Consider the following 26,666-nt stretch of genomic DNA (forward strand, 5'->3'; position numbering starts at 1 on the left):
CAGCTCAACTCTTTACCCCTGCCTCAAGGACCTTCTTGGTCTCTGGGGCAGAAGTGGTTTCTATAACTGGAACATGAAGTGTTGTGCTATTTGTGAGGCTTTTTTATTACTACTATTATTTTTAACTCCATTGTTGGGTGTTTAGGCAAAGAAGCTGCCTGGTATGCACTTGAAGGAACAGTGTACCAATTGCTCACAGCCACAAGACACTAATGTAGGAGCCAGAGAGGTTGTACGTGCTTCTGACTTCTCAACCACAATGAAGCAGTGCTTCAGCATGGCTGGGGAAATCTTTTACAATTTTTGTCATGTTGAAACTTACATAAATCTTTCACACTCTGAATTTTAGTGAATATAGAAAATAGTGTAATTATTAATGTGAATGTCTCAACATCTCAAAAGTCTTCTCTCAATGAAAACACCAAAGAAAGTAAGTGCAAAAGATTCATGAAATACTTCTTTCCTTTACAAGAGTTCTAATGCAAATCATGATACAAGTGAATTTGTGGTTGCACAAGCATATTTAAACCCTCATAAAACAGGGCATTTCACTGGCCCACAGCAAGGTGACTCCTCATCCCCACCTAATGACAAAGGTGAAAAAAAACTGTTCAGCTTCCATTAAAAAACAAACATAGGCTCCACTGGGTATCACAGCTATACACGCACAACAGCCACTGCCATTCACCTGCAACTAAACCTACTTCAAGCTAAGCTGAAATAAATTATTCAAACTGTTTCATTATCTCATGGGATAAGAATATAGAGTGGTCATACTTGTATTAAGTGGGATTTTAAAGGCTACAGAGACACTTTAAAATATTATTTTAAAGGCCAATAAGTTAATTGTACATTGTGCAAAAGCTGCCTCTGCCTTTGAGCAAATAGCAATGCTTAGAAAACCCAACTGAACAACTGGACTTTGTACGCAGCCTCCTTTCACATATGCGCACAGATCATTTTCCTGACAAAAATATTGATCAAGTAACACTTGAAATGAGGGCAGCAATCCTAAAATCAAAGTGAAGAAAAAGCTGTGTGCATACTATGTTTGGAAGCTGTGCAAAAATCCTCACAACAAGCAGGGCCATAATATAGCATTTCCAGTTTCAGGAGAAAAACTGCATGAAGAACAGCATGAGGATCCTGCATTATTCTTACTACAATTTTGAGTAACTATTTATTTCCCTGCTTTTGCACAATATGCTGGATGAGCTAACTTCTGCTCCCACTTCTCTAGCTAAGGAACAAGAGGAAACATGATCACCCAGAGCACCACCAGCATATGGGCTGTTCTGTACTTCCCCACTGGACTGAAACCCTCAGCCTGGAATAGGGAGGTGTGAAAAATGAAGGAAGGGGCTTTGGAATTCTGTTTAAAATGAGCCTGGATGAACAGAACAAAAAGGATGCTGTGCCAGAGGGCCTTCAGGGTCCATGTCACAGCCTGGTGCTGACAACTGCTCAGGCTAAGGTGGGCAGGCTGCTGATCCACTGAGAACCTGCGTCTTTAATTGACGTACTCTGCAGCTGGATACTTTATTTCTGAGAGACTCAGCTATTTACAAATTCCCTCAGTAGGGGTGACTCTTGTAAGGCACTAAACAAACCCCTTCCAACTAAAGGATCCGAAGGAAGAAATGACAGTGCTGATGCCTGGTGCTCTTGGACCTTCCCCAGAACACCTCCCTCCAGCTGCACCCTGTGCCTGCTGTGGGTCTCAGCCTCACACTGCAATTTATGACAGCACAAGTAAGAAGCACGATCACAGTACAAACAGATTTCCAAGATAAAGTACAGTGTTTTAGCGTTGCCTTTTGGGAGGAAAGAAGGAAAGAACACTCAGTACTGGTTAAAATGCCTGCTTGCCATTTGTGCTGCCAAGATCCATTTGGGTTTGTCTCATTACCACACCTGGCGTTCAGCTACCACTGACCCTTTGGTCTCCTCTGACCCGTGAAGCAGGTTAGCCCCACTTACATCTTTCCTCCCTTTGCACTCTGAGCTGCCTGGCAAGATGATGTCAGGCGCATCTGTAAGAAACAGACCTTATCTATCCCAAAAAGTCAATCCGACTCCTATCATAATTATCAGATCCCTCACCGTCCTTGCTGATGTCTTCTATCTAGGATGTTTGGTAAACTGAAATAGCAGCTGATATGAACACAGACTGCCTGCCAGAATAAAAATAACCTTTTTGCTTGATATAGCAGAGGATCAGGAATTTCAGCAGCGTGCCAGTGAGGGAAATCAATTCCACTCAGCCACTGTGATACAAGACAACACTAAAAAATGCACCTAGAATTTTTATAATGTTTTTAGAAGTTCTCTTATGTTAGGTAGTAGTAGGAATCAGGGAAAGACTTAATTCTTGCCCATCCTGCTCTGTCTGCAGGGCATGCTCCTCCCCACCTGAGGGAAGAGGTACATTCTTCTGCCTTCACCCGCTTTGCTGCCTTTATCATCTTGACAGCTTATTAGGAATTATATACTGAGACAGAATCTTATTTTGTTACTTTCTACATCTGAAGTAAGTGTCTATGCCTGAGAAGTATACTGAGAACGGTGCAGCTGTATATTTACCTGGAAAGCATCAAGCACTTTCAGTGGAAAGATTTTTCAAGTGTAGGTGATAAGCAGAGACGTAAAATATCCAGCTGATATTACAAACCAAGACCAATGTAAGATTAGTGGAAAAAAGTTAGGATCCTGAGTCTGCATTCACCCACCAAGTCTCCTGTGACGATCTCTCACCCAACTTCTAAGGCGTGAATTAGACGATCAGAATGATGAGTCTGTCAGTGGTCGCAGAGCGAAGAGAGTTTATTATGTGCACAGCAGTACATAATAGCACACACTGTAAGCAGATTCTTAGAGTTTAATGTCTACTGATTTAGTACCTTTCCATTTAAAAGTTCCAAGTATTTTATGGTCAAGGTTAAGCTTGAAGGAAACTGAATCTGGTCATTACTTTTAACTCCATTTTACATATGAATAAATTGAGTATGGAGAGAAAAAGACACACCATCTGTCTGAGCATCATCTTGGAGAAGTGACACACTCCTGTCATGGTTAGGACGTAGAAAACCATGGCAGACAGTAGCGAACAAGCTTATTTCTGTCAGGGGGTCCCTGCCCTTTTGTTATTCCATGCTCACAAACAATGGCACAGTCCTGTTAGCTTACATGGGTGTGCAAAAATGATTTGCAGGCCAGAGCTTCTCTGCAGGTATAATGCTTTCTTAAGATTTCATCGGCCACTCAGAAAGCCAAGAACATGCAACAGGTAAAAATCCCAAAGCTGGAACAGAAAACTGAGTACTTGCTACAAACAGGTCATACTGAGTCCACAGCTAAAGCATACACTCCCAAAATATGTTCATTAATGACACCAAATAACACCACCGAAATTGCCCTTTTTAGTCACTGCAATAACTTGGTGCAGCCCAAAGCAGAGGTGCTGCCCAAGAGCTGGAGGCTCTCCTGAAGGCATATTGTGCAGAGTGCTGTGGGCAAAGGAGTCGGTGTACACCAAGTGTGTACCAAGCACCAACATGTATGAGAAGAGAGACAGCAAACAACCATGCCGTAACTGCTAGGGTAACACAAAGAAAATATTACAGCTCTGACAAAGATTTCCTTTCAGCCAGCAAATGTGCGACAGCTGGCCAGCTCTGTCACCTTTTGCAAGTACAGTATGTATCTCAGTTTGCAAAGGCAGTTACATACACGGAGTTGTCTTGTTTGTTATTCTGGAAGATGCTGTTTTGGTTCCATCTACCCACAGCCAAGTCCTGTACACTCAAGGACAGGTCTCGGAGCTCATTCAGAGGCACTGGCATGATGAATTTTTTTTTGAAGAGGAAGAACAGTCACAGATGGGCCGGAAAGGGGATTAGCAAAGGGAGAAACCTCAGCTTGGGCACCCAAAAATACAAAATCAGGCCTTTCAGTCTATTCTGTGACCATGTATTTCTCACAGTGCTCTTGCCTTTTGTTGTGTAAAAGTGCTAGTGCAGTGTGAGATGTCCCTGCTCACGTTGACACACTCCACCCAGTTAGCCACACGGAGAGCCACGCGTAGCACAGCAGCGTCATTCGCACCACTGCCACAAGAGCACTGCAGCTGGCTTGGTGGAAACAGCCTTGTCCAACACCCAAGCACTGCCAAACAGCCAGGCCAGGGCAAAGCCATCTACAGGAAATGAGCCAGGGCCTAGATTTAAAAAGGCACCTTCTTAAAGACAATAAAGGAGGAAAATGAAAAGGTGCTGAGAGATTTGAGGAACAGACAGTTAGAAGTTCAACACTACATGCTACCAGTTTCCAGAAAGATGGGGGGTAATATACAGGTGTTCAAACCACTAAGACTACAAGGTCCACACGGAGATTTGAACTTTAGTTTTCAAGAGAATCATCTCATCAGCCTGCCCTTCTCCAGAGACCCTTAGCATCTCTTCCCTTTTCCAACGCATCGCAGCTGTACAGTGTGCACTGCAGCCGCTGGACAGTCGCCCCTATGCAGCATTGACAAGAATACTGTTTCTGTAACATGAATTGGCACTACACAGGAAACTAGACACATTGCCTTTCACATGGTTACTGTGTACACTTAACTCACTATTGCACCCTTCAGGTGCAATAAAAGGCAACTGGGACCCAGGGGTTTGAGCCCCTGCCCTCCTGGTGCGAGCGCTGCCAGCCCACGGGCTGCTCCCTGACACGGAGTGACAAGGAATCAGCCTGCAGGGATGGCTGTCAGCAAAGATGACACCCTGCAAAGGGCTAAGACTTTATCTATTAAATAATTATTACAAATAATTACTGCAGTGGTGGTAGGGCTGACAAGAGTATTCTAGAAGTGCAAGGCACAAGACGAATTATGGGGGAATACGGGGTGATATTTTAGACCTGTCAATTCCTGCGCTGTGCTGAGTCTTGGTGCAGATTACTCACATGTGGTCTGGACTGGCCCACAACGAGTTTCTTTGGTCTTTGACAGAAATGGTTTATCAGCCTGATCACTTATTCAGTACCTGAGAGATAATATAAATCAGCCACACCATCAGATCACTGTACTTTCCAGTAGCAGAAGAGATGGGCGTTATGCTAAATCAAAAAGAAAGTGCAAGTTTGGCTTTTAGCAGTCCAGAAAGAAATTTCAGTTTGATACTCCCCGTGAAGACATGAAGAGTACAGGAGTCTTTGAGCAGAAACTGGCTCCTCACCACTAAGACAGTAAACCTCATCTCTCATGGAAGCTGGAAGCTGCCTCCTGGTCTGTCAGGGGGAACTTCACTCCTTCCCTTCACCCCATAACAAATTTTGGCACCTTGTAAACCACAGGCTGAAGCTGAAAGACAATAGTTTTCCCTAGGAACATCTAGTACTGAGCAGCTGCAACAAAAACTCTTCTCCACTATATTTTAGTGGAAATGGAGCAGATGGGAAATGGCATGGGAGTATTTGGGGTTTTTTGTGAAATTTTATGTATTGTTTCAAAACAGTTTTGGATACAAACAAAAGCTGATAGGAAAACTCTGAAGTCCTCCCCTTTGCTTGGTTAATAACAGGTGGTTTAGGCTAATGCTTTTGCAAAGCAATTTATATGTTTGAGTGCTCTACATGACCTTTAGACAGAGACACTTTCTCTGTTAGCACAAAGTCTTCTCAGCTGGCTCACTCATCCAGATGCCCATCAATGTTAGAGTAAGAGCAAAAGGCCAGCCAGAGCTGAGAACTCAGACTCCAGCACCAGCATCAACTTTTAGTGACAGTGACCTTCAGAAGAACATACTCATTACTGGCTGGAAGGGTGCTGAGTTTCAAGAAGTTTAGCCTGTTTCTGCCTATGGTAATGCTGGTCCTCTTCCTCCATTTAAAAATGTACAGATTTTAGGTCTCATATTTGTAAAAGTCACTTTATATAGATAGTACTGATGAGTTTAAATAATAATTACACTGGTTTCAACATGTAGACAGTATGTTAGCAGTGTACTTTTGTAAGCTGTTCGGTATAAACAAGGTCCACAGCTGTTTCAGGAAGTTGGAACTGCAGCTACGAGTTATCTGGGCCAAAGGCACCTTCCAGCTATTTCAGCTGCTGTTTGCTAGTACTCCGTATGCTGTGCTTGAGATCTAGCACGCACCTTTCTACTGCTGTATGTATCCAATACCTGTTTTCTCTTTGCATAATGAAGTGTGGTCACAGAAATTTGTTTTTTTGCTAGGATAATCCACACTTGAGGGACTTATACTATACTGAGTGTAGATTCCTATGTGGCATCATACTCTGTAAGTCCTACAGGGTCAAGCAGGGCTATTAAAATTAATAGAAGTTAACAGCAGTTAAAACTTTTTCACTAGAATATTAAGTATAATTTCTTTGTATAACAACCAGCACACAAGCATTAAGAACTAACCTATTGCAACAAACAGTCAATAGTCTCTGCTGGAAAATACTCAGTAACAATCTTATTAAAGCCATCTTACCATTAAAGCAAAGCAAGCAGCAGATTTCCCAAGGACAAGAGCTTCATTAAAGTATGTGTGTGCTGCATGTTCTTATGCAAGGGTGGACATTGCAGAAGCAACTGCAATGAAGCCATAATTGTGTGTGTTAAAACTACAAACTCTGAATATGTCAACTTCAGCTGAAATTCAAATGTTAAAGTTTACCTTATCTCTTTTTCAGTATAATTCACAAAGTAACCCCAATCTCCTGCTCAGTATTTTAATTAAAACTTAATCAGAAAACAACTAGACATCATTATGATTCACTCTGAATTATTCAAATAGCCAAAACCTTCCCTCTCCTTAGGAGTTAGGGGTACCAAACGTGCAATTCCCCTCCCATGACACGAGTGCAGGTCACAAGTACGTGAGGAGACTGGGCACCAGGAAGATGCAGCTACTCAAAACCAAGAAGTGCTCTCTCCTAAAGCTTCCTTCTTCAATGCTCTTTTTTTTTTTTCTTAACCAAGTTGCTAAATAGCATCTGCCCTTTGAATGCATTCAGGCAGGCAACAAAAGGATTCCAAAAAAACAGGTGCTCAGACAGACCAATTCATAACAGACTTTGCCAGAGCTGGAGACAGGAAATTAACTGTACATTGGGTACCATATAACACTTTTCTATGATAGGAGCACACAGACTTCTGAAGGCTCACAAAAGCCAGAATAAATGCATTTTTCTGTTGGCACTCTGTCTTGCTTGCACAATTTGATCATTTCAATAGACCTTGCAAAGCTAGAGCTAGTACATAAAGCAGTTGCTAAACAATCCGTATCACTGCCCTAGCTTCAAAATGTTGGGCAACAATTATCACCAGGCGCCTCTTAATTAATCCAGACATATAAGAGGTTAGAACAAATAATCAAAGCAGCAGGAAAGTCGGAGAAACAGGTACATGCATGAGAACTAAAAATAGAGCAAACCACCAATGAACCGAAAGTTTTATAACTTTTTTCCTCCAGTAAAGTACTTGCTGCTAGTCTCCAAGGTTCTTTGAACCTTGTACTAAATGTTGTCATGTAATTAATACGAGGCCAGCAACTTCACCTTTTCCAGGTTGTCATGACTCTGAAGCAGAAAGGAATAATTGTTCAGTATCTGTGGGGAGCTGAAGGTTATTTTAATACCTGCGTACTTCTAGCTTACCATGAAAAACGACCCTCAAGTTTCTATAAAAAGCAGCTGTTCAATATATATCATATTCAGGAACATTTAGGAACACTGTAAATCTACTCTTCCTATTAAGCAGTGAGGCTATCTGCACAGACATGTTTTGATTTATAAAGCTCACTGTCTAAAATTCATCCCTTCTGCCTCTATTTAATATTTCCGTGTTTCTACATGAAGTACATTGTTTATAAAAACAGAGAGGTAACAAAAATTAAAGTATCTTTAGCAGTCAGCTCCTTCAAACTACCTTCTACAAAACATATTTACATTTCAATCGGTAGTGTTTTCCTAAAACATACATGAGACTAGAAAACAAGACCAGGCAGATTTGTTAAAGATAAATATTCTGAAAGAGGGCTAAACTAATTACAACAGAAACATTCATCCAAATAAGCTTAGTAAGGTTTTGGGATTTTCTGTTAATAATAGCCAATAGCTAAAAATAAGCCATGACGTTTCCAGCAATTAGAACAAATTGAGAAGTTACAATGATAAACTTACTAAAATGTAAACCCTTTCATTCAGAGCTTCAGGATGCAAGCTGCAGTTTCCTAAAGCATACAAATCTGTATTGAAGTTCTTGAAACAATCTTAAGCATAGACAAAGAATGGTTTAAGATTATGTCACATTTATTTTCAGAGCTGCAATGAGAGCTACAATACTATATTGACATTTAAATACATTTCATTTGTCTAAAGCATCTGAAGTTATTTCAGCTACTGTTCAGCTCCTCTGATACTCAAACACTGCACATGCACGTACAGATTAAAGTATAATGCTCTGCAGCAAATGGCTTTCAGAATAAAATATTTTCTAATTCTTAATATCCTACCTTCATAATTGCCTTCTAGGAGACCCAGGTGCTCAAGTGCCTTCACAAATCCAACAATTATCACCAGTACAACAATCATTTCAAGTCCCTCCAAGTTCATCTTGAAAAATTATTCATGTAAAAGCATCTTTTCTTAGGGAGCGTCCTGACTACAGAGTTAGACTTTAATTAAAAAGCCCTCCTAGTCCAAGACATGCCACACAACCACATAAATACAATGCTAAAGAAGCCCAGCATATTCCCACCATAAAACATTTCCATTGACAGCAAGATGAACACAGGAATGTAAGGAAGTCAAATCTTACCATGTCTGCATCACTTGCCTGCATGGATACAGATGTTTCAGTCTCTAAGGCAACAGAATATACAGTAACCACTTTGTTTAGCATTTCCTCTCTGTCACAGCCAAAATTCACCAAATCTGTCTGGTATCTAGTAAAATCTGATGCCTCTTTTTCACACTGAATTGCAGTTTTAGAGAGATCCCATAGTTTAATAACACAGTGGAAAAAGTCCAAACACATTCTTTGCTTGATACTAAAGTGAACTTCAGAAAACTCAAAGCAGAATAATTTCATTTAGAAAATGACCTATTGCTGTATTTCCCTATTGAGTGCAATATAATTACAGAAGGTTAGCTACATGCTCGAGTATCCTGTTTTCCCATGCTGCACACACATTTTACATTAAATACAGGACTCCAGTAAAATATTAAATATGGTAAGAAGAGACTTGTTAGAGGGAAATCAGTTTTAAAGTTTGAGGGATATATGAGAAACAAAAGCCTTTCCCTCCTGCTGCTACACAGCCTCGGGGGCTCTGTGCAGATGGTGGAACAACTGCCCTTGGTGTAGGTCAGCTGCTGTTCCCATGGCTGTTTCCAGATGAGGAAAGGCAAGAAATGTCATCAAGGACACAGTATGCCCATGGCCAGAATTGTGTGCAACTTATTGCTCTGCCTCAGGAAGCACCTTTCCAGGCACTCAGAAAAATGGAAAATTGCTTTGAAGTCCTTGGACCTGACAGTTAGGAACAGATTATCTGAAGGACCTTATTCTCACCTGAGCACCTGAATAGCAGACATTAGCAAGCACTTGTCTGTCCTTCCTACCTACCCTCACTCAGCTCTCCCTATTTGCAGCCAGTTTCAGACATGCACATAATTACAAAAAACCCCACATTTTCGAAAATCAGGCCATTTGTTCTGGTAACTTATTAGGCCTGCAATGGCTGCCACTTCTGTGCACAACATCACCTCCCACACTCATCGTTCTTTTAACTCATTTTGGGATAATGTGACTTTGAAGCAACATATGTATACACGTGTGTGTATATATATATATATATAAAAGTCTAAACTTATGTTAATATTGTAATTGTTATAATATTACATAATAATACTCATATGAAAGCCTGAAATCTGATTCACTGTTTTCAGTTATTGTTTTTTAACCATTTGTGTACTTCTATCTTTAGCTGTTGTTTCATGTTAATGTCTCCCAGAATATTCTTGTCCAGTTGCATTAAGTACTTAAACGATGTTACAAGGACCTGAGTACCAAGGCCTTCTGTATTCATGCTAGCTTGTCCTCCTGGAACTACAAAATGGACCCTGTATTGCTGTATGTAGCAGAATCAGTCATATCATAGAATGGTTTGAATTGGAAGGGACCTTAAAGATCATCTAGTTCCAGCCCCCTGCCATGGGCAGGGACACCTTCCACTAGATCAGGCTGCTCAAAGCCCCGTCCAACCTGGCCTTGAACCCTTCCAGGGAGGGAGCAGCCACAGCTTCTCTGGGAAACCTGTGCCAGGGCCTCACCACCCTCACAGGAAAGAATTTCTTCCTTATATCTAATCTAAATCTCCCCTCTTTCAGTTTAAACCCGTTACCCCTCATCCTATCCCCACACCCCCTGATAAAGAGTCCCTCCCCACCTTTCCTGTAGCCCCTTTAAGTACTGGCAGGCTGCTCTAAGGTCTCCCCTGAGCCTTCTCTTCTCCAGGCTGAACACCCCCAACTCTCTCAGCCTGTCCTCACAGGGGAGGTGCTCCAGCCCCTGATCACCTCGTGGCCTCCTCTGGCCCCACTCGAGCAGGTCCGTGTCCTTCTGATGTTGGTGCCCCCAGAGCTGGACACAGCACTGCAGGGGGGGGTCTCATGAGAGCAGAGTAGAGGGGCAGAATCCCCTCCCTTGCCCTGCTGGCCACACTGCTCTTGATGCAGCCCAGCACACGGTTGGTTTTCTGGGCTGTGAGCGCACGTTGCTGGCTCATAGTCAGTTTTCCATCCACTACTACCCCCAAGTCCTTCTCCTTGAGGCTGCTCTCAATCCACTCCTCGCCCAGCCTGTGTTTGTGCTTGGGATTGCCCTGACCCATGGGCAGGACCTGGCCCTTGGCCTTGTTGAACTTCATGAGGTTCACACAGGTCCACCTCTCCAGCCTGTCCAGGTCCCTCTGGATGGCACATCCCTGCCCTCAAGTGTGTCGACTGCACGCTGTGTCCCACAGACTCTTTTGAAAGCTGGTAGATGGTTTTCTTATTGACTTCAACAATGCTTTGCTGTGTTGAGGGGTGTTGCTAAAGGCCTGAACGATGCTGTTTCCCACATTATTATTCCAATGTATTAATATTTTGGAGGTATTCATTCATAATCAATATAATTAACATCATCAGCATCTACAGCTTTTCTCAGGTATCCCTATTCAAAAATAGATCTCACACTTTCCTCTTCATTATCAAACTTCATTTGAGGATCTCACAGCTCCTTACCAAATTTCTCATTGAGCCTGAACATTCCTGAGGGGAGGTTAAGAATTTACTGAAGTATCAAATCCAATTACCGTGGAAATGAAATCACCTTTGGAACAGCCCAGACATAAGGTATTAGAATTTACAACAATAAACAGTGTTTTAGTACAGAAAGCAAAAGTAAGGAACACTACCTGATGGAAATGGACTGGGACAGGGGTAAAAACAAGAAAGTAACTTAAGCTTAATTTTGGTTAAGTTTAAAACCTCTGCTCCTATTAAACAGGGCATGAGGTGGGTGATGGCAATAAGCATTCAAAAATAATTTCATTTCTGTTTGGAAAGGGGATTTCTCACAGTCCAGTGCACTTGTACCACTGTTCTGGTTTACTGCTGCTCTCAGCTGAGCCACCAACATAACCAATTAACAAATACATAATTTCTTTTTCTTGTCAAATCTATTTTGTAGAAAATAAAAAAGTTACCCAGAAATGGATCTTTTTCACAAAAGCTGCATTTCCAGAGCAGCCCAGCTTTTTGACATGCTGAGGCATCCTCCCTGCCTGCTTGAATTCAAGAGGCAAAGTCCAAGTTCTGCTTTAGCCTGAGCAGAGCAGAGGGCTGACCCTGCTCAGTTGCAGAGTGCCAACCGGGGAGGGCCTCTCCTACCCCCAAAAAGTAGAGAAGGGACTTGCACAGACCCTATCTTCCTCTTGTGATGCTTTTGTTATTGAATTATTGGTTGCTCTGCACCCTTCTTCATGGAAGCTATTCGAAAGGTATCCTCTTTTTTCTGGCAACAAAGCAGTTTTTAAACGTCAGAGTACTTCCCAGCTGTTTTCTGGCCAGCCCAAGCCACCAGTAATAGTGTCTCTGGGGAGACAGAAAGAGAGAGAAGAGGAACCTACTCAAATAAACTCCAGTCAAAACTTATTTAGGTTGGGTGAGCTGACAGAACAAAGCTGCAGGCTGTGCATTTCCTACTAGTTACGTCCTCATAGCAATATATCGTATTTGTAACAAACTCTCAATATAATTTTCAATTGTTCTTTTTTGAGCCTCAGCAATTCACTGCGAAGGAAAACACTCCTGCCAACAGAGAAACACAGGAGTGTTCTGGGAGGAAAATACCCAGTTACCGCTGACTGCAGTATCTGATTATCCATTCACCTACCTGCGTGCAGTGAAACGGTGGGCACTGCCCCCCTTAACTCCTCCTGTCTGTTCAAGGAGGAAGGCTGAGCGCCCAGCAGGAGTGTGCTGCAGTGCCAGGGGGCAAGTTACCCAGCCCCACCTCCAGGCCATCACAGCGCCCAGGAGGGACACAGAACAACAGGAAATCAAACTCTGTTTATCACCATAGTACCCACGCAGAATCCAGCATTCCTGAGAATTCATTACATAGGGACGCTAGCAGCCCTGAGTAACTGCTTAATTAGCATCTGCTCTGCAGTTAGTTTTCACAGCACGAGATAAAAATTTAGGTGCATGAAGGATTAAACAAAAAGGAGAGAGAAAGAGGAGAAAGACATAGGTAAAAAAAAAAGCAAAACTACGGACAGCTTTTGTCTAGGCAGCTTCTCTGGGAGATGCTCACACACAGCGCTCTGATGTTGGATGAAGTTTGAACTGGTGCAGAACTGGGCATCCAGACGGGTCTGGCAGGTAACGTGTTGGTGCAAGGCTGGGGACCACACGGATAAATGGCTCATGCCAGTGTCCTCACCACACTTGTGAGAAACATCACCCTTCCATTCCCAGCTAACAAGGAGGGATCTCTAAGCAAATTCACATGTGCATCAAACAGCAGGAATCAGGAAAGCAATCAGGAGAGCACTAAGACAGTATCTATTTGTTAGTTAAATTTTCCTGTACAGTTACCCTTAGAGGCACATCTAAGATTTGACCTCACTGTGCCAGTTCACAGTCCAGGATATGCTGTTCCCCTCATTGCCATCTGTCATTCCTCCCCTACACAAACCTCTTCTTTTTTTCTGTTTTTCTTTAAACCTTGGAAACTGGGCCAAGTCCAAAGAGGAGAAGATGACCCATTCAGCATCACAGCAGCACTCTGACTTGGGTAGCAACTGACAGCAAAGCCCCTGAGATTGCACTGTTCTGATCAAGCCCAACTGTTCCCGATGGCCTCAGAAATTCCTCTACCAAGAACTGAAAACAAGGCAGATCACTGCAGAACACCCCCGCACCCATGGGGATCCACCCAGGGATGGCAGCAGCACAAGCACAGCTGCAGACCTTCCCTCTGCTCCCCGACCCTTCACTTCACACAAGAAATGATGAAGGGGACAGTGGCAGCTGCAACGTCAGTGTATTACACAGCTACATGGCTGATTCAGGACAGGGATTCCCAAGCTAGTCCATATGCTTCTGCTCCTCAGTTCCTACATTGCTTCACTCCTCTAGACAGTAGCCAGGCTCTCAGTTGAGTTTTGTTGCAGCAGATGCTGGCTGATCCATCATTTTATTAATAGTATGATTATGGTATAAATATTTCATTCCGTGGTGTGTGTAGGAGGCTTCATTATGCCTCAGTATCTTTGCATGCACATCTTTTTTAAATACAGCTCCTTTAAACTTATGGCAAATGTGTCAGTTCCAACTCTTTCAATATTTCCTTTAATGCTCTCTATTTTCTCAAATGCTAATAATGTTAAATTCCAGGCCAATTTATTCAGTGAATAAAATTCACATCCAATAATATAATCTCTTTTCTGATACGGTCATACAAAAAGATGCAGTGAGAATTTAATGCAAATGGAAATTAAGTCTTCGAAAAAGAGAGCTGTCATTTTCCTGCTTTATGCACTGTATAATGAAACAGTACAGTAAGTACTGGTTAGGTGTCCAGGCAGTATTTTCACATTTCAGTGTTTCATAGATAAACTTTGCCACGCTCTTTTTTTTTTTTTTTTTAAAGCATCCTAGTCATATCCTTAATATAAACAGTGTCATCTTATTTTTTTTTAGATTACTAACCATGTTCTTAATATAGACACTATCAACAGTGTTCAGTGATTTAATCCAGGAACAATCAGCAGTATGAATGCCGAATTACACTTTTTAACACAACCAACTGCCACATTTCTGCTTCTATTCCACTCCAGAAAAGGCAGTGCAAAACACTTGCAAAGTGTTTTTCAGTTTTCCCAGCCCCCAGGGTCTGCTAGCAGCTCACACTGTAGTTGTTTGGTTTTTTTGATTTCAGAAGCAATGTCAGACTTTCTCAGATAAATAAATGATAAAATATGAAACTAAGATATCTCAGGTAGAGGTTTAATTTTCAGGCAAATGTTGAGGAGAAATTCCAGCTTGCGTCACTGAACAAATGATGCTTTGACTATTGTTCAGTGATCCCAGTGATCTCCAAAGTGATTATGAGGCACACATTTAATTCCAAACTAACAGTTAACATCCGTAGTAAACTTCTAGTTACAGCATGGTCCATTTTTTAAAGAGGCTGCTTAAAGCTGACTTAGAAACAAAAGTCCATGGATCCGTATGCAGGCTCGCTGGATGCCTGCACCCTCAGCAAGAGAGTGCAAAATCACCTGTGAGCAGAACAGCAGCAAACCAGCACCAAGAGCTGCTGTGGAAGAAAAAGCTGAAAGGCAACATCACCTCGTGCTTGGTAATGCAGTTCATGAACCACTTCCAAGGGTGTGGATGTATCATGGACCCAGGTTACAGGTGGAGAATGGGATAGATACATGGTGTTATGAAGCAACTTGACTAAGGTCACTGAGCCAGTGGCACAATATGAGGGTCCCAAATCTTTCTTCAGTATGCTCCCAACCATATGAAGCCATTCTGCTCTCATGGATTTAGGAAGGAGGACAGATAACACCAGGCATGGAAAGCAGCTGAACCTCTCACATTAAAACAAACTAATGTGTAAAGGTGACATGAATGCCTCCTTGTGTAAAAACCTGCAATTTCGGATGAAGCATGAACTTGGGGTTAAAACAGACAACCACCACAGGCTTGCAGCGCTGTCAGGGCTAGGTGCTGTTTGCAAAAGCACTGCTTACAGGTTCTCAGTTCCTTCCTGAAGCTTTAGTCAAACTGGCTACATCATTCTGATAGAGCTTTAGAGAAGCCTCAGCTCCTTCAACTGAATGGCAATGGAGATTGTTCCAGATACCCGACACAGTGAATATGACGACTGTCTTTTTTCTGATATAAAATGGAGATGAAGGGTGCTAATGGTATGAGAAAAATACCCTCATGGTGCATAGCAGAGCAGAGAAAAAATAAAGCAAGTTTTCAGAATTTTGGTGAAATTCTAGTTTGAAGAATTTTTCCTCTAAGCAATCACCATGACAGAGAACAAGGCTTAATGACAGGATCTGCCAGCAGGACAACCCTGCATCTGAGCAGGCAGTCACCTGTTTGTGACAAGAAAAACCATGTTGAGTATTCCGTGCACAAAACTCTGTCCTGACCACAGACAAGGCTCACGTGTGTCACTGTTGTTATTACATAAATGTGTGCAAAAACCTGTAAGAATTCTCTTCATTCAAAGAACTGGATTAGGAAAACATGCAACTCCTTTGGTTTTCTTGGATACTCCAATTTTTTCTGCTTTTTAAGAAGTCTAAAAGTGGCTATCATAACTATCTTTAATATACAACAGGAATTTCCTAGGGAAGAGGGTCAGCAGACAAGGAGTTTACTCAAACACAAAGAGACATTGCTGGATTGAACCAACCCTGCCTCAACAAGCAGTGTATGATACCCAAGAAACGAGACATTTTGCCTTTTCTACATCTTAGTCCCCATTTATAATTATCATACAGGAAGCCATTTCAAGAAGGTTTCTTGAAGAAAAAAAAACCCTATCTTAGCAAAGCATACAAAACTTGCCAAAAAAATCAAGATTTATTTTAATCTTTAACTTAATTACATGAAGCTCTCACCTTCCTGGTTCTGTTTTAGAAAATGAACAGCCCAGCGGTTAAATCCCGTACTCAGCTTGCGGCTGGAACGTGTGGCAGGCTTTGTGACCACTGAAGCGGTACACCTGCTCGTAGCTGCAGGGACATTGCCACGTTCTCATCCCAAGTACAATTTATAGCCCGGCCACGATGTCTGACCTGCAGCTTTTACCATTAATTTTTAAAACTGCATGGCAGCATTAGTAGGCCAGTTGCCTTCACTTTCTGAATTCTAATTATAACGAGAAAAAACCCCCTCAAGACAAAGTCATGTTCAAAAGGAGAAATGAGAACTGTGTTTGAAGACAAAGTATCTTGCAAACTCTCCCACCGTATGTAACAATTTCCAGCAACAGATGTCCTATAATCTAAAGGAGCTGCTATCTACTGCATAAAGACACGAGTTCATTCTGGTCGTTGGCCATGTCTAATCTAATTTTTCAGCCATGGCTGTAGCGCTGGGTATCAGCTCAGCGAAGCTGCTCTTCTGCCATTCCCATGCCTGCAGCCCGTGGGGAGGCGGCAGCAAACAGCACCCTGTGGGCTTGGGCCACAATATGACAACTTCTCCTCCCTGCCAGCTGGTAAGTGAGGGGTAACTACAGCTCAGCAATGTGTGTGGTGGCAGGGCAGGAAGGAGTTCCCACCACCACCACCATCCCTGCTGGGCACAGCCTGGGGGCATGACAGGCAGGACCTTCACTCGGCTCTCCACTTACTTTCCAAGGTCTCCTCCACTCTCATGAGGGATGTCTGCACCAGGGTCAGGCTTGTATTCTAACTTACCTCATTCAAAGTGTTAATGAGAATCAAGGTCATGTCTATGATTTCACCATTGAGAGTAGTTGAACTAGAATCTGAAGCAAAGGTTCTGACTTGGGCTAAAAATGAAGTATATGCCATACTGTGGCACAGGCACACTTTCAAAGACACTGATATCCCAATGCATTAATGTGGTTTTGCATGGAAGTCTCTGCTTCCTTTAGATTCATCTCTAATTCTCTTTACATTATCTAGAAATCTTTGGCACTTGAGAAACCCATTGAAAAACCTCCTTTACACCGTACTTTATTGACTCATTTAGTATCCACAGTTGCTGATGTCAAAGATGGAATCAAGTTACCCACCAGCATTACTAATGAGCTGTGAAAGCAATCTGCTATCACCCAGTCAGCTATTTAACTTAATATTTAAAGTATATATTGAAACTATATATTCAACCCTAGTATTCAATCAATAGCTTGAAAACAGACGTAACTTAAAACACTGCAAGAAACTAGCCCATGAAATAAAGCATTTCACAGCAATGTATAATGGCATAACATTCCCTTTCTAGTGGATAAAAGTGAACAGGTCTACAGGTGGAAATAGTTTTTTCTTCACCCGTGACTGTAGATATTGTTATTTAAATTGCTCAAGTTCACACTTCAAACAACTGGAGGGAATCTTAATGCAAAAGAAACAACACAGAAGATTCAAAATTACCTACAAGTAGATCCAAATGTATGATTCCTCAAAGCTGGTAACTAGTTGTACAAGGCACTCTGCATACGATTAAAGTTTATCCAGCTGATGGCAGAAGTCCAAAGACTGCTGGAAACTGTGGGATTGCTATCACAGGAGGTCCTGCCCTGGCCCAGGGGATCTGGGAAACTCAGTCTGCCCAGTGAGACTGGTATTCTGGACATACTGGTGCTGGGGACAATAATGAGAGGATAAACCACTGAACATCTGAGAATCTCCTGGTTCAGCGTGTCTCACAAAATATATTGCTTTTGGCATAATTTTAAAACTGGTACTAAAATCAGGACTGAGAACCACCACCGTTGTTTTGCTTCCAGATCTACTGCAAGTCCCTGGTGATTCAGTTTTATCAGAGAATCCAAAATAACACTTCTTTTTTGAAGGAACCAAATCTTATACTTAATCACTGCTCCCTGAAATAGCAAGTTTAGCCAACATCATGTCAGATAACATATATTAAGAGCTTAGGAAAGGTTATCTATTAATGGAAGAAAACACTGTATTTGTTTTGAAGCAGTGTTCTGAAAGACATATCTCACATTTGAAGGCAGCCAGTTGTCTTAGCAGATATGTTCCTTTTATCACAGCCCCGGAGAGAAAGAACATTTAAGAAATGAAGATGCAATGTGCTGCTTGACAAATAGACAGCACAGAAAGTTACCTGGCTTGTCTTATGTATGGAATCACTCATTTCTCTTATAGCGTTTTCTATTAGACTTGCTTAGTAAGAAAACCATTTCAAAATTACTCAGTGGTGAATTTTGACTTTCTCCCTTTCTCTTTTCAGAAATTAGAGCTGTAAATTGAGCTATGCAGAAGATATTAAAGTATGGCCTCTGCAGCTTAGCAGGTCACAGAAATTCACATCTCGGGCACACACAGTAATTGCACCACCATGGCCCTGGGCAGTTTCCAACTGCTCAAAGCAAGGCTCAGGCGGAGCAGCTGATCCTGTACATCAGCAGGAATGACAAGGTTGCATCCACAAGGCTGCTACAGATGACTTATAGAGAGAGATTGAAAAAATAAATATTTATAACTTGACTCAGGAAAAGGTGTTAACTGTCCATTTATATTTAAAGGGCTTAAATATCAAGGAGGGAGAGGAATTGCTGAGGAGGTTTACAGAGCGTAACTGAAAATAATGGGATGACGCAGTGCCAAAGGAAAGTGCGGGTCTGACCCTGATTTTCATATACAGGCAAGACTCTCACTTAACCCACAGAATTTCACTGCTAGAGTATACCTGTATCTGAGATAATGAAGATTTCCTGAAATATTCACTGAAATCTGCACTCACTGACAAAGAGCATCAACAATGCACTTCACTGTGATCATTTGCTCTCCGAGAGCATTTTCAAAGGGCTGACTCATCTCTTCTTGCCTTGTCCCAGTCTGAGCTGGGTGTACTTTGAAACATGGAAGCATGCAATGGAGATGCTCTCTCTCCTGCAGATGCCTGGCCAGAAACCCAGGGAGACGAAAGGCCTTGTTCCATGCAATGTGTGTCAACACACATGCCTACAGTGAATGCACTGTCTGATCTTTTCCAACACAAATTAATGGATAACATGGGGGCCCGATAACAGTGACACCTGGTCTCTATGCACATCAAACAAAAAGTGTGCAAACATGGTCAGCAACTGTCATTTACACATATTTTACAGCGGAACTGTAGTTGAGTGGACACCTGCAAGATGACAGCAGAAGGATGTTGACGCCTGGGACCACTGAGGTACCCAGTTTTCAGGCTCACTGTATCTCACAAGGGAGAACTGTGTAACATTATCCAATTTCCTAGAATTCAAACTTAGCAAAAAAATGGTCACTCTAAAAAACAAACAGCAGCATTTATTCAATTCAAAGTAGACAACAGAATCATAAAGACTTATAAGGAGAAAGGTGATGGGAAAGGAAAAACAGCCAAATTTAATTTTCTCATCTCCAAAATCAAATTCAACAGGCTTTAGAGATCTGGCAAACTTCCAACTGTTGTGTAATCCAACAACGATCAACTCAACACAGGAGAAGGAATTTCTGGGATTCTTCAGTTTTGCTTTTATGCCACAGTTTTTCTTGGTGATACATTTACGTTTGAACTCCCCCATTTCATCATGGACTGATTAATTCTTAACTAATTCAAAAGAAAATTCCACTTTCTCCTCCCAAAGCATTAGCTGGCCTCAACTCATTAGAGGTGCTAATAACTTTCTGGTAGGCCAAGTACTATTCCCTGATCATGACTAAATTATTAACAGGCTGTACACTCAAAGTGAAAATATGCTTCTGAACTTGGTGAGGCAAAGTTTAGTACTTCCATACACTGTGTTTATATTTAAGAGACATATCAACAAATAAACTTTCCTGAAGCATGTAGATAAATGCATGAGGCTCACTGACACTTCTCTACTCAGATCAAATACAACAAAAACCAATTGCTTTGGGGCAACCATCCCTGACAGATACAGAGACAGACATCCAGAAGATTTAGAAAAACTATACAGAATTAGGAAATCATGTTTTGTCATGATGATTGCATGGCAATTATGGCAATTTATTCACCTGCTGAACTGTTTATGGCTCTAGCAAACAAGGAAAGATGAAATATCACAATCCTACATAGAAAAAAAGTAGGAATATCTGCACACTGTGGTAACATAGGAAGATGGCTAGCGCAAGAAACAAATCACCCGTGAGATACTTGAACAAAATAAGACAATACACTCTGGCCATGGATCGGAGCAGATGCATCTTCTCTTAAGGCCCTTCTGCTTAAGAGGAGAAAAAATGTAAATGTATTGAATTGTGGGGTTAAAAGTCAGCTGGGAGCAAGTTGAAAGCAGGAAAAAGAAGTCAGTATTTTACATGCATGAGTCTATCTGAAATTGAATTTACCTGTCATCTGAGACTTCAGACAGGCTGCCTTACAGCCACACTTCCCAGCCACAAGACACAACACTTCGCTTGGTGTAGACTTGTCTTTTCACTGTCAAACATTTTCCCAATAGCAAAATATTGCATTTATTGAGAGCAAAGCGTTGGTGATCCAGACACTCATAACAGCTTGAGTGGCATGAGTGAATGTGTAGCTATGCTCAGTGTTTTCCACTTTTACAGGAAATAACATTATGACTGAACTAGAAAGCAGATGGGCAGTAATCTGATCGTTTTCAAACATCACAGATACGTATCTGTTGGTTGTACGGATGTTGCCTGTGACAGTGGCACAGAAAACATTTTCTTACATATGCTATTTTCCACCTTTTTTAGTAGTGATAATTTCAGACAACAGAGACGAAGACATGCTGAAAGGGATCTGAAATACAGGAACCCACTTGAAGACAAAGCTGAGTTAGCAGGATTAGCGAATCTAACAAAATCAGAAACTACCAGTTTTGTATTACTGAGGGGAATTTATATTCTCCATCAGAAAGGAAGGCACTAGCACAAGTTGCACAGCGTTTTTATTATGTTTTAACATCATGAGAGAAAGTTGCACCAGGAACACAAGGTGCCAGTTTCATTCTCCTCAGAAGACTAGAAGTGATGCTGTGAACTAAACACGTTATCCCAATACAGGAAGCCTTTCTGTCCTCAAAAACTTTCGTGTAACCCTAGTCCCCTTGTGAATAGGACTAAAGTTCAGTAAAACCTGAACTATGCTTGAGAAGGCCACAGATACTTGCAATTTTACATTGCCACAAACACGAGAAAAAGTGCTTCAGAACAAACCAGATTTGTCTCTGGGTTTGGCGAGAACTGAGCTGTGCCTGTGTTCATGCTGTAGCACTTAATATACATCTGTGCACTAGTAAGACATTATTTTAAAAGCCTGTGTACTCAATATATAAACAACTACTGAGCATTCAACTTCCATGCCTGGGAAGAAAATGTTTGAAGAACACATGGTGAAATGGCGTTCCAATATAAAGCTTCAATTTTTACATAAATTACTTAAGGGAAATCTTAAGACATGCTCTGTCTTTCACATTACTTATTGCCAGAATCATGTTGCTGGCTTCAGAAATAGGTGAGTTATCCAGACACCTCGATGATGTACCACTTTCCAGCCTCAATACAAGCATCAGCAGTACAGAGAAACAAGAAACTCGGGGAGAATTCTTTTGTCAGGATTTCTTTCTGACACAAGGGAGACGTTATTATGGGAAAAGGAACACTGAGAAATAATGTAAAACAGTGCAAGACAAAAACAAACCTCCAGAAAACAATCCCAAAAAGCCCTGGTTTTCTCCTCCACAGTCTGTTTCACAACAAACATAAGCCATTTAACTCCAAAGCATTAAGCATCTCTGCTTCAGGTGGTAAGTCATTTGGTTCCACATTGCAGTTTTGTTTCAGGGGGGATAAGCTTCTTCTGCAGCTACTGAATTGCAGAAGAAAACCAAGAGCAGCCCGAGGTTTCCTCAGGGTTCTTACTAAAGCTGGTTACTTTACATTTCAACTTAAGGTTACAGCTGAAAACATTTTCACTGCTGCATAACTGCTCACGCAATGCCCATGAGAGTGGTATCAGTATGATTTTTCACCTAGAAAGGCTTCAGGGAGTTGACTGGCATTTCAAGGACCAGAATGGCTGAGCCTGCTTAGAGGAGATTTAAAGCACTCTGTTCTTCAGCGTCTTTCAAGACCACGCCTGCCAAATATATAAATCTACAGTAGAAAAAGCATGAAATTCTGACTCTATGGCTAAAGCTGAGCCAACAGTTCTAACAATTAAACACAGAAGCCGTATTTCGTATCATTTGAAATCAGAGAAGTCTTTATACAGGAACGTCAATCAGTTCCCTAGCCCATGGATACTGAGAGAACTATAGCAAAAGAAAAAGTGCAGTAAACAGAACTATGGTTAAGCTGCCATTCCTGCTTTATCCGGGCTAGTGAGTACCATTTGGGTTCCAGAAATGCAAGGTTTAAAGAAAAAGAAGTATACTTTTAATCTTGAAACCTTTATTTTCTTCCCCTCCCAATCATATTAGCAAATTCTTTTGCAAAAGTGCCTAACAAGCTCAACTGATTATTAAAAGTACCTTTTAGGTCACATCACACTCAATGAAATGTCTTGTGCTGTGCTGTGCCTAATCAAGTAGGCAAGACTGAAACTGAAGGTACCCCCTTCACCCTGCAAGGCTCCTCTACCAATCCCAGGACCTCAGACAAATACATTTCAGAATGTTTAAAAATGTATTTTTAAATGTGTTACAGCTCTGCACTCCATTCCCCCAAGAACACTGCAAAGACCGCGAACAAGCAGAATTCTCCTTATGAACAAACACAGCCCAGCCCTTATAAATACTGATTTGATATTAAACATAAGAAATAAACTTACTCATTTTTCATACTAAAATTGGAAATATCTCAGAAGTAGGAATCCTTTCCACCCCTTCTCTCTGCTGAATTTCCTTGTTGCTTTGCCACTGGTGGTATCCTAATAACCTGCCTGATCAAAAGCCTAATCACAAGCTTCTCCTTCCTGTGTTTTCCAACAGCAATAGGTTCTGACTCTTCTCTACTAAAACAATGACAAGGAGGATTCCAACACCAACATAAAGATATAAATCACAAACTAAAGGCTGTCACAATAGATTTCAGAGTGCAACACTGCAATCAATCCTCAGAGCACAGCCCACCAGGTGAGCTGGAGTAGATGCTTCCCATAGCAATTCCCTTCCATATGAAGGACTCCCACATATACGTACTTTCCAATGCTCCTTGTTTCGCAGCCTTCCAAGGTCTAAATTGACAGTGCAGCAAACTAGTTAGTACTAAAGAGAACTGCCAATCCTGGTCTTCTGGGTTTTAGGATTCATTTTGTTTTAAGGCAGAATATTTTTCTTTGTATATTATCATTAGCCGGAGGGCAACAAAGGAATACAGCTCGTTATGTGAGGCTTACAGAAGAGGTGTATTTTTAAAAATGAAATTCTAAAGCCTGATGAAATCTTCCACAGTGCTGAGATACGCTGGGGTAAACAATGGCTACATGGTGCACAGCATTTTCAAAAGCATTCATTTTTAACTTATCTCCTAAAACCCTCAGCATTGTTTTTGCAGCCAATGTAAGGACCATATGACCTGAATATTAATTTTGACTTCAGTGGATCCGCAGAAGGTTATTTTTTGTGTATTTCTTTAAATTGGGGCTTCTTTCCAAAATGCTGCTTGTAACTTAGACTGTATCAGATGTTTATTTTTTAAGGCTTTATTTTTGATTTGTCAGTATTCATATTCACATCTAATAACTTTTTATCTGCTTACATCTAAAAACCCTTGAAAGAGGCACTTATACATTTCAAATAGAAATGCTGAAATACAAGCCTGCTTTTTATTGCAGGAAGACATGACGAATGGTATTTTCATATCCAACCCCTCCTCCATTAATAGTTCCAGAGTTCCTTAAAATATGGAAGTACTACACAGCCTTTTTCACTACAGCATATTTATTCCATTGATAATGTGCAATGTGCCTGGTTCAAAGTGATGCTTATTGCTCTTGGAGGCAATGCATAAATTGTGTAAGGAGTGTGGAGACTGCTCCTTGTGCAGAACTCCCCAAGCTAAGGTTGATGAGGGCATCTAAGGAATGTGGAAGGGGGTCCCTAAGGTATGAGCTCAGTATGTCATGCATGGAAAAGCAGAGAAGTAGCACACGCCATGACAAAATGGTACGCACGTGCATCAGAGGCTGATCAGCTGCTGCAGAGGAAAAAGATCTGTTCACCCAGGTTTTGGAAACCAAGCGGATTTCAAAAGACAAAAATGAAAAGTTGGAATCAAAAGGTTTCAAAAGGGTCAAACTTAAAAGTGTAACCCTTCTGTGGTGAATTAGTTAATCTATACCAAGTGCAGGATGCAAGCTAAGGTATTAAACTGGTAGCCAGCAGGTGTTCAAAAGTGGATGTGAATGCCTATTGAGGCTGGTATGTCTGGTATGTCCAAAGAGACAGGTGAGCCTAAGCAAAACCATTGTAATCTTTCAGAAGAAAAAGATACACCAGCTCCTATAAAACTATAGGTCATTCAGAGACAGAAATATAGCATATGGGAATCTAGTAAGACATTTTACTATCACCTCAAATCTCAGCTTCACTCCAGAAGTGAAGCACTCACTAGCATGGGAAAATACGCCCTTGTTATTTCATCCTCAAAATGGTAGTGGTGATACAGCTGTAAAGAACATATGGCCCCTTTTCTCAGTTGATAAAAAACATCCTAATATCAGTCAACAGAAGTGGAAAGGAAAGGAAAAAAGCCAAGCATAAGAAGTTTCTTGGCATTCATATAAAATTTTGCTGGCTGATCTCAATAGTAATTGAAATGAGATAACCAAATACATAAAATCTAGAGTGGTGCAGAACTAATCAATGAATTTGAGGACAGTGAGTAGCTTTTACAGTGTCCAGCTGAAATATGAAAAAATCTCTATTTGGAAAGTGAACAATTTTAAGCTTCACAAATGACTTCAAGAGAACGTGCCTTGTGTACCATTTTCTGTATATTGAACATCAATATCTGTCCTGCAATTAGCATTACAATAGCACTGATCTGAACAGATACCACAACATGGGCGTACAGAAATACTGCAAAACGATTTTTGTTACTGGTACTGCTACATGAATAGGAACCAGAGATTAGGGCAACAGAATCCTTCATAGTATGGACTTCTAAAGAAGCCACAGTTTGATTTACACAGACAACACTTGAAAAGAAAGCCAACACCAGAATTTGAAAAGAGGTGAATTTAATTGTTTCTGGAGATAATGAGAGAAGAAAAGAGAGCAAGAAAAATTCAAAGGAAATAATTTTTAACTCTGATAACAATAAACATGACACCATCTCAGTGGAGTCTGCTCATTCCAATGCAAGGAAGCTTGCGAGGTTAAGACGTTTCTTACTGCTAGCAGGAGTTGTCACAGAGCAAGGGTTAGGTAGGTAGCAAAGCATGCCAGTCCAACAGCAGTATCTTACTGACTTACAGCAAGATCCTATTGCCAGGTGATAATAAAAGATAATCAGTTCTGAATGATCCACAAAGTAAGCTTTTCAGCATGTGACCTGTTAACTTGGCCCTATTCAAGAGGAGCACTGAAATTTTTATATCTGGGAATCTAGCATAATAGAGAACCCATTTAAATGATCAATGAAAAAAAATTATAAAAAGCTGTATTACTCTTTATAATATCAGTAACGTGAATATTTCATATTATCTTTACCCTATCATGGTTTAAGGATGAACCAGAGAAACAGCAGCCTACATAATAATTCTCAGTAACACACACCTATCCTGTGGCATTCACATCTGACATACACAGAAAGACTGCCTTGTGTCTGCACAGCCATACCGATCTGCAATTATGTTATCCATTCAATTTTCATGTTAATTTAAAGTATTAGAGCTCAAAAATAAAGACAACACTCTGACCTTGTTAACAGGCTGGGACAGCTTGAAGAAGGCTTACTTTGTTCACTTACATTCCCAAACTGCACACTTCAAACAGACCAATCCAGACTTACCTGCAAGAAAAGAGAACACAAATTTTGGGTTACAGCTTCAAACTTAATAAAAATCTGTCACTGAGAAGTGAAAATAAACAATGGATCCCTGAAAAATTTCACAGTACTTAAGAGTTAAAATAACTTTTTGCAGTGTAATGAATTATTTACTGGACTGTACTTTTCCCCTAGCCCTTAAATAATTAAGATAGCCTTTTTAATCCTGATAATTTAATTACAAAAGCTTGCATTTCTAAAGGACAAAACATAATATCTGTTGACTTTCTTATCACAAAGTACTGTTTTGTTTGTTCATATAGTCTTGGCCCCTGCCCCCAGCTTTCCCTTTCCCTGCTGCTTCACAACACAACAGAGTATTTCAGCATTGCTTAGAACCACATGAC

At 41.1% G+C, this 26,666-nt stretch overlaps 1 protein-coding gene across 2 annotated transcripts in view; it reads right to left on the reverse strand.

Moving 5' to 3' along the window:
• KCNIP1 (potassium voltage-gated channel interacting protein 1) overlaps positions 1 to 8,920 on the reverse strand; it is a 134,206-nt gene extending 125,286 nt beyond the window's left edge. Inside the window, exon 1 of one of the 2 annotated variants that reach the window (XM_074883719.1) lies at positions 8,823 to 8,920. Coding sequence is in view for 1 of the 2 variants with exons in the window: in XM_074883718.1 (XP_074739819.1) it covers positions 8,518 to 8,617 (100 nt within the window). In the remaining variant the exon portion in view is untranslated. Of the gene's footprint in view, positions 1 to 8,517; positions 8,651 to 8,822 lie in introns of those variants that run through there. The other variant, XM_074883718.1, reaches the window with a different exon arrangement.
• Between the last annotated feature and the right edge of the window lie 17,746 nt (positions 8,921 to 26,666).

Source organism: Strix uralensis, chromosome 14, assembly GCF_047716275.1.
Source record: "Strix uralensis isolate ZFMK-TIS-50842 chromosome 14, bStrUra1, whole genome shotgun sequence".
NCBI lineage: Eukaryota > Metazoa > Chordata > Aves > Strigiformes > Strigidae > Strix > Strix uralensis.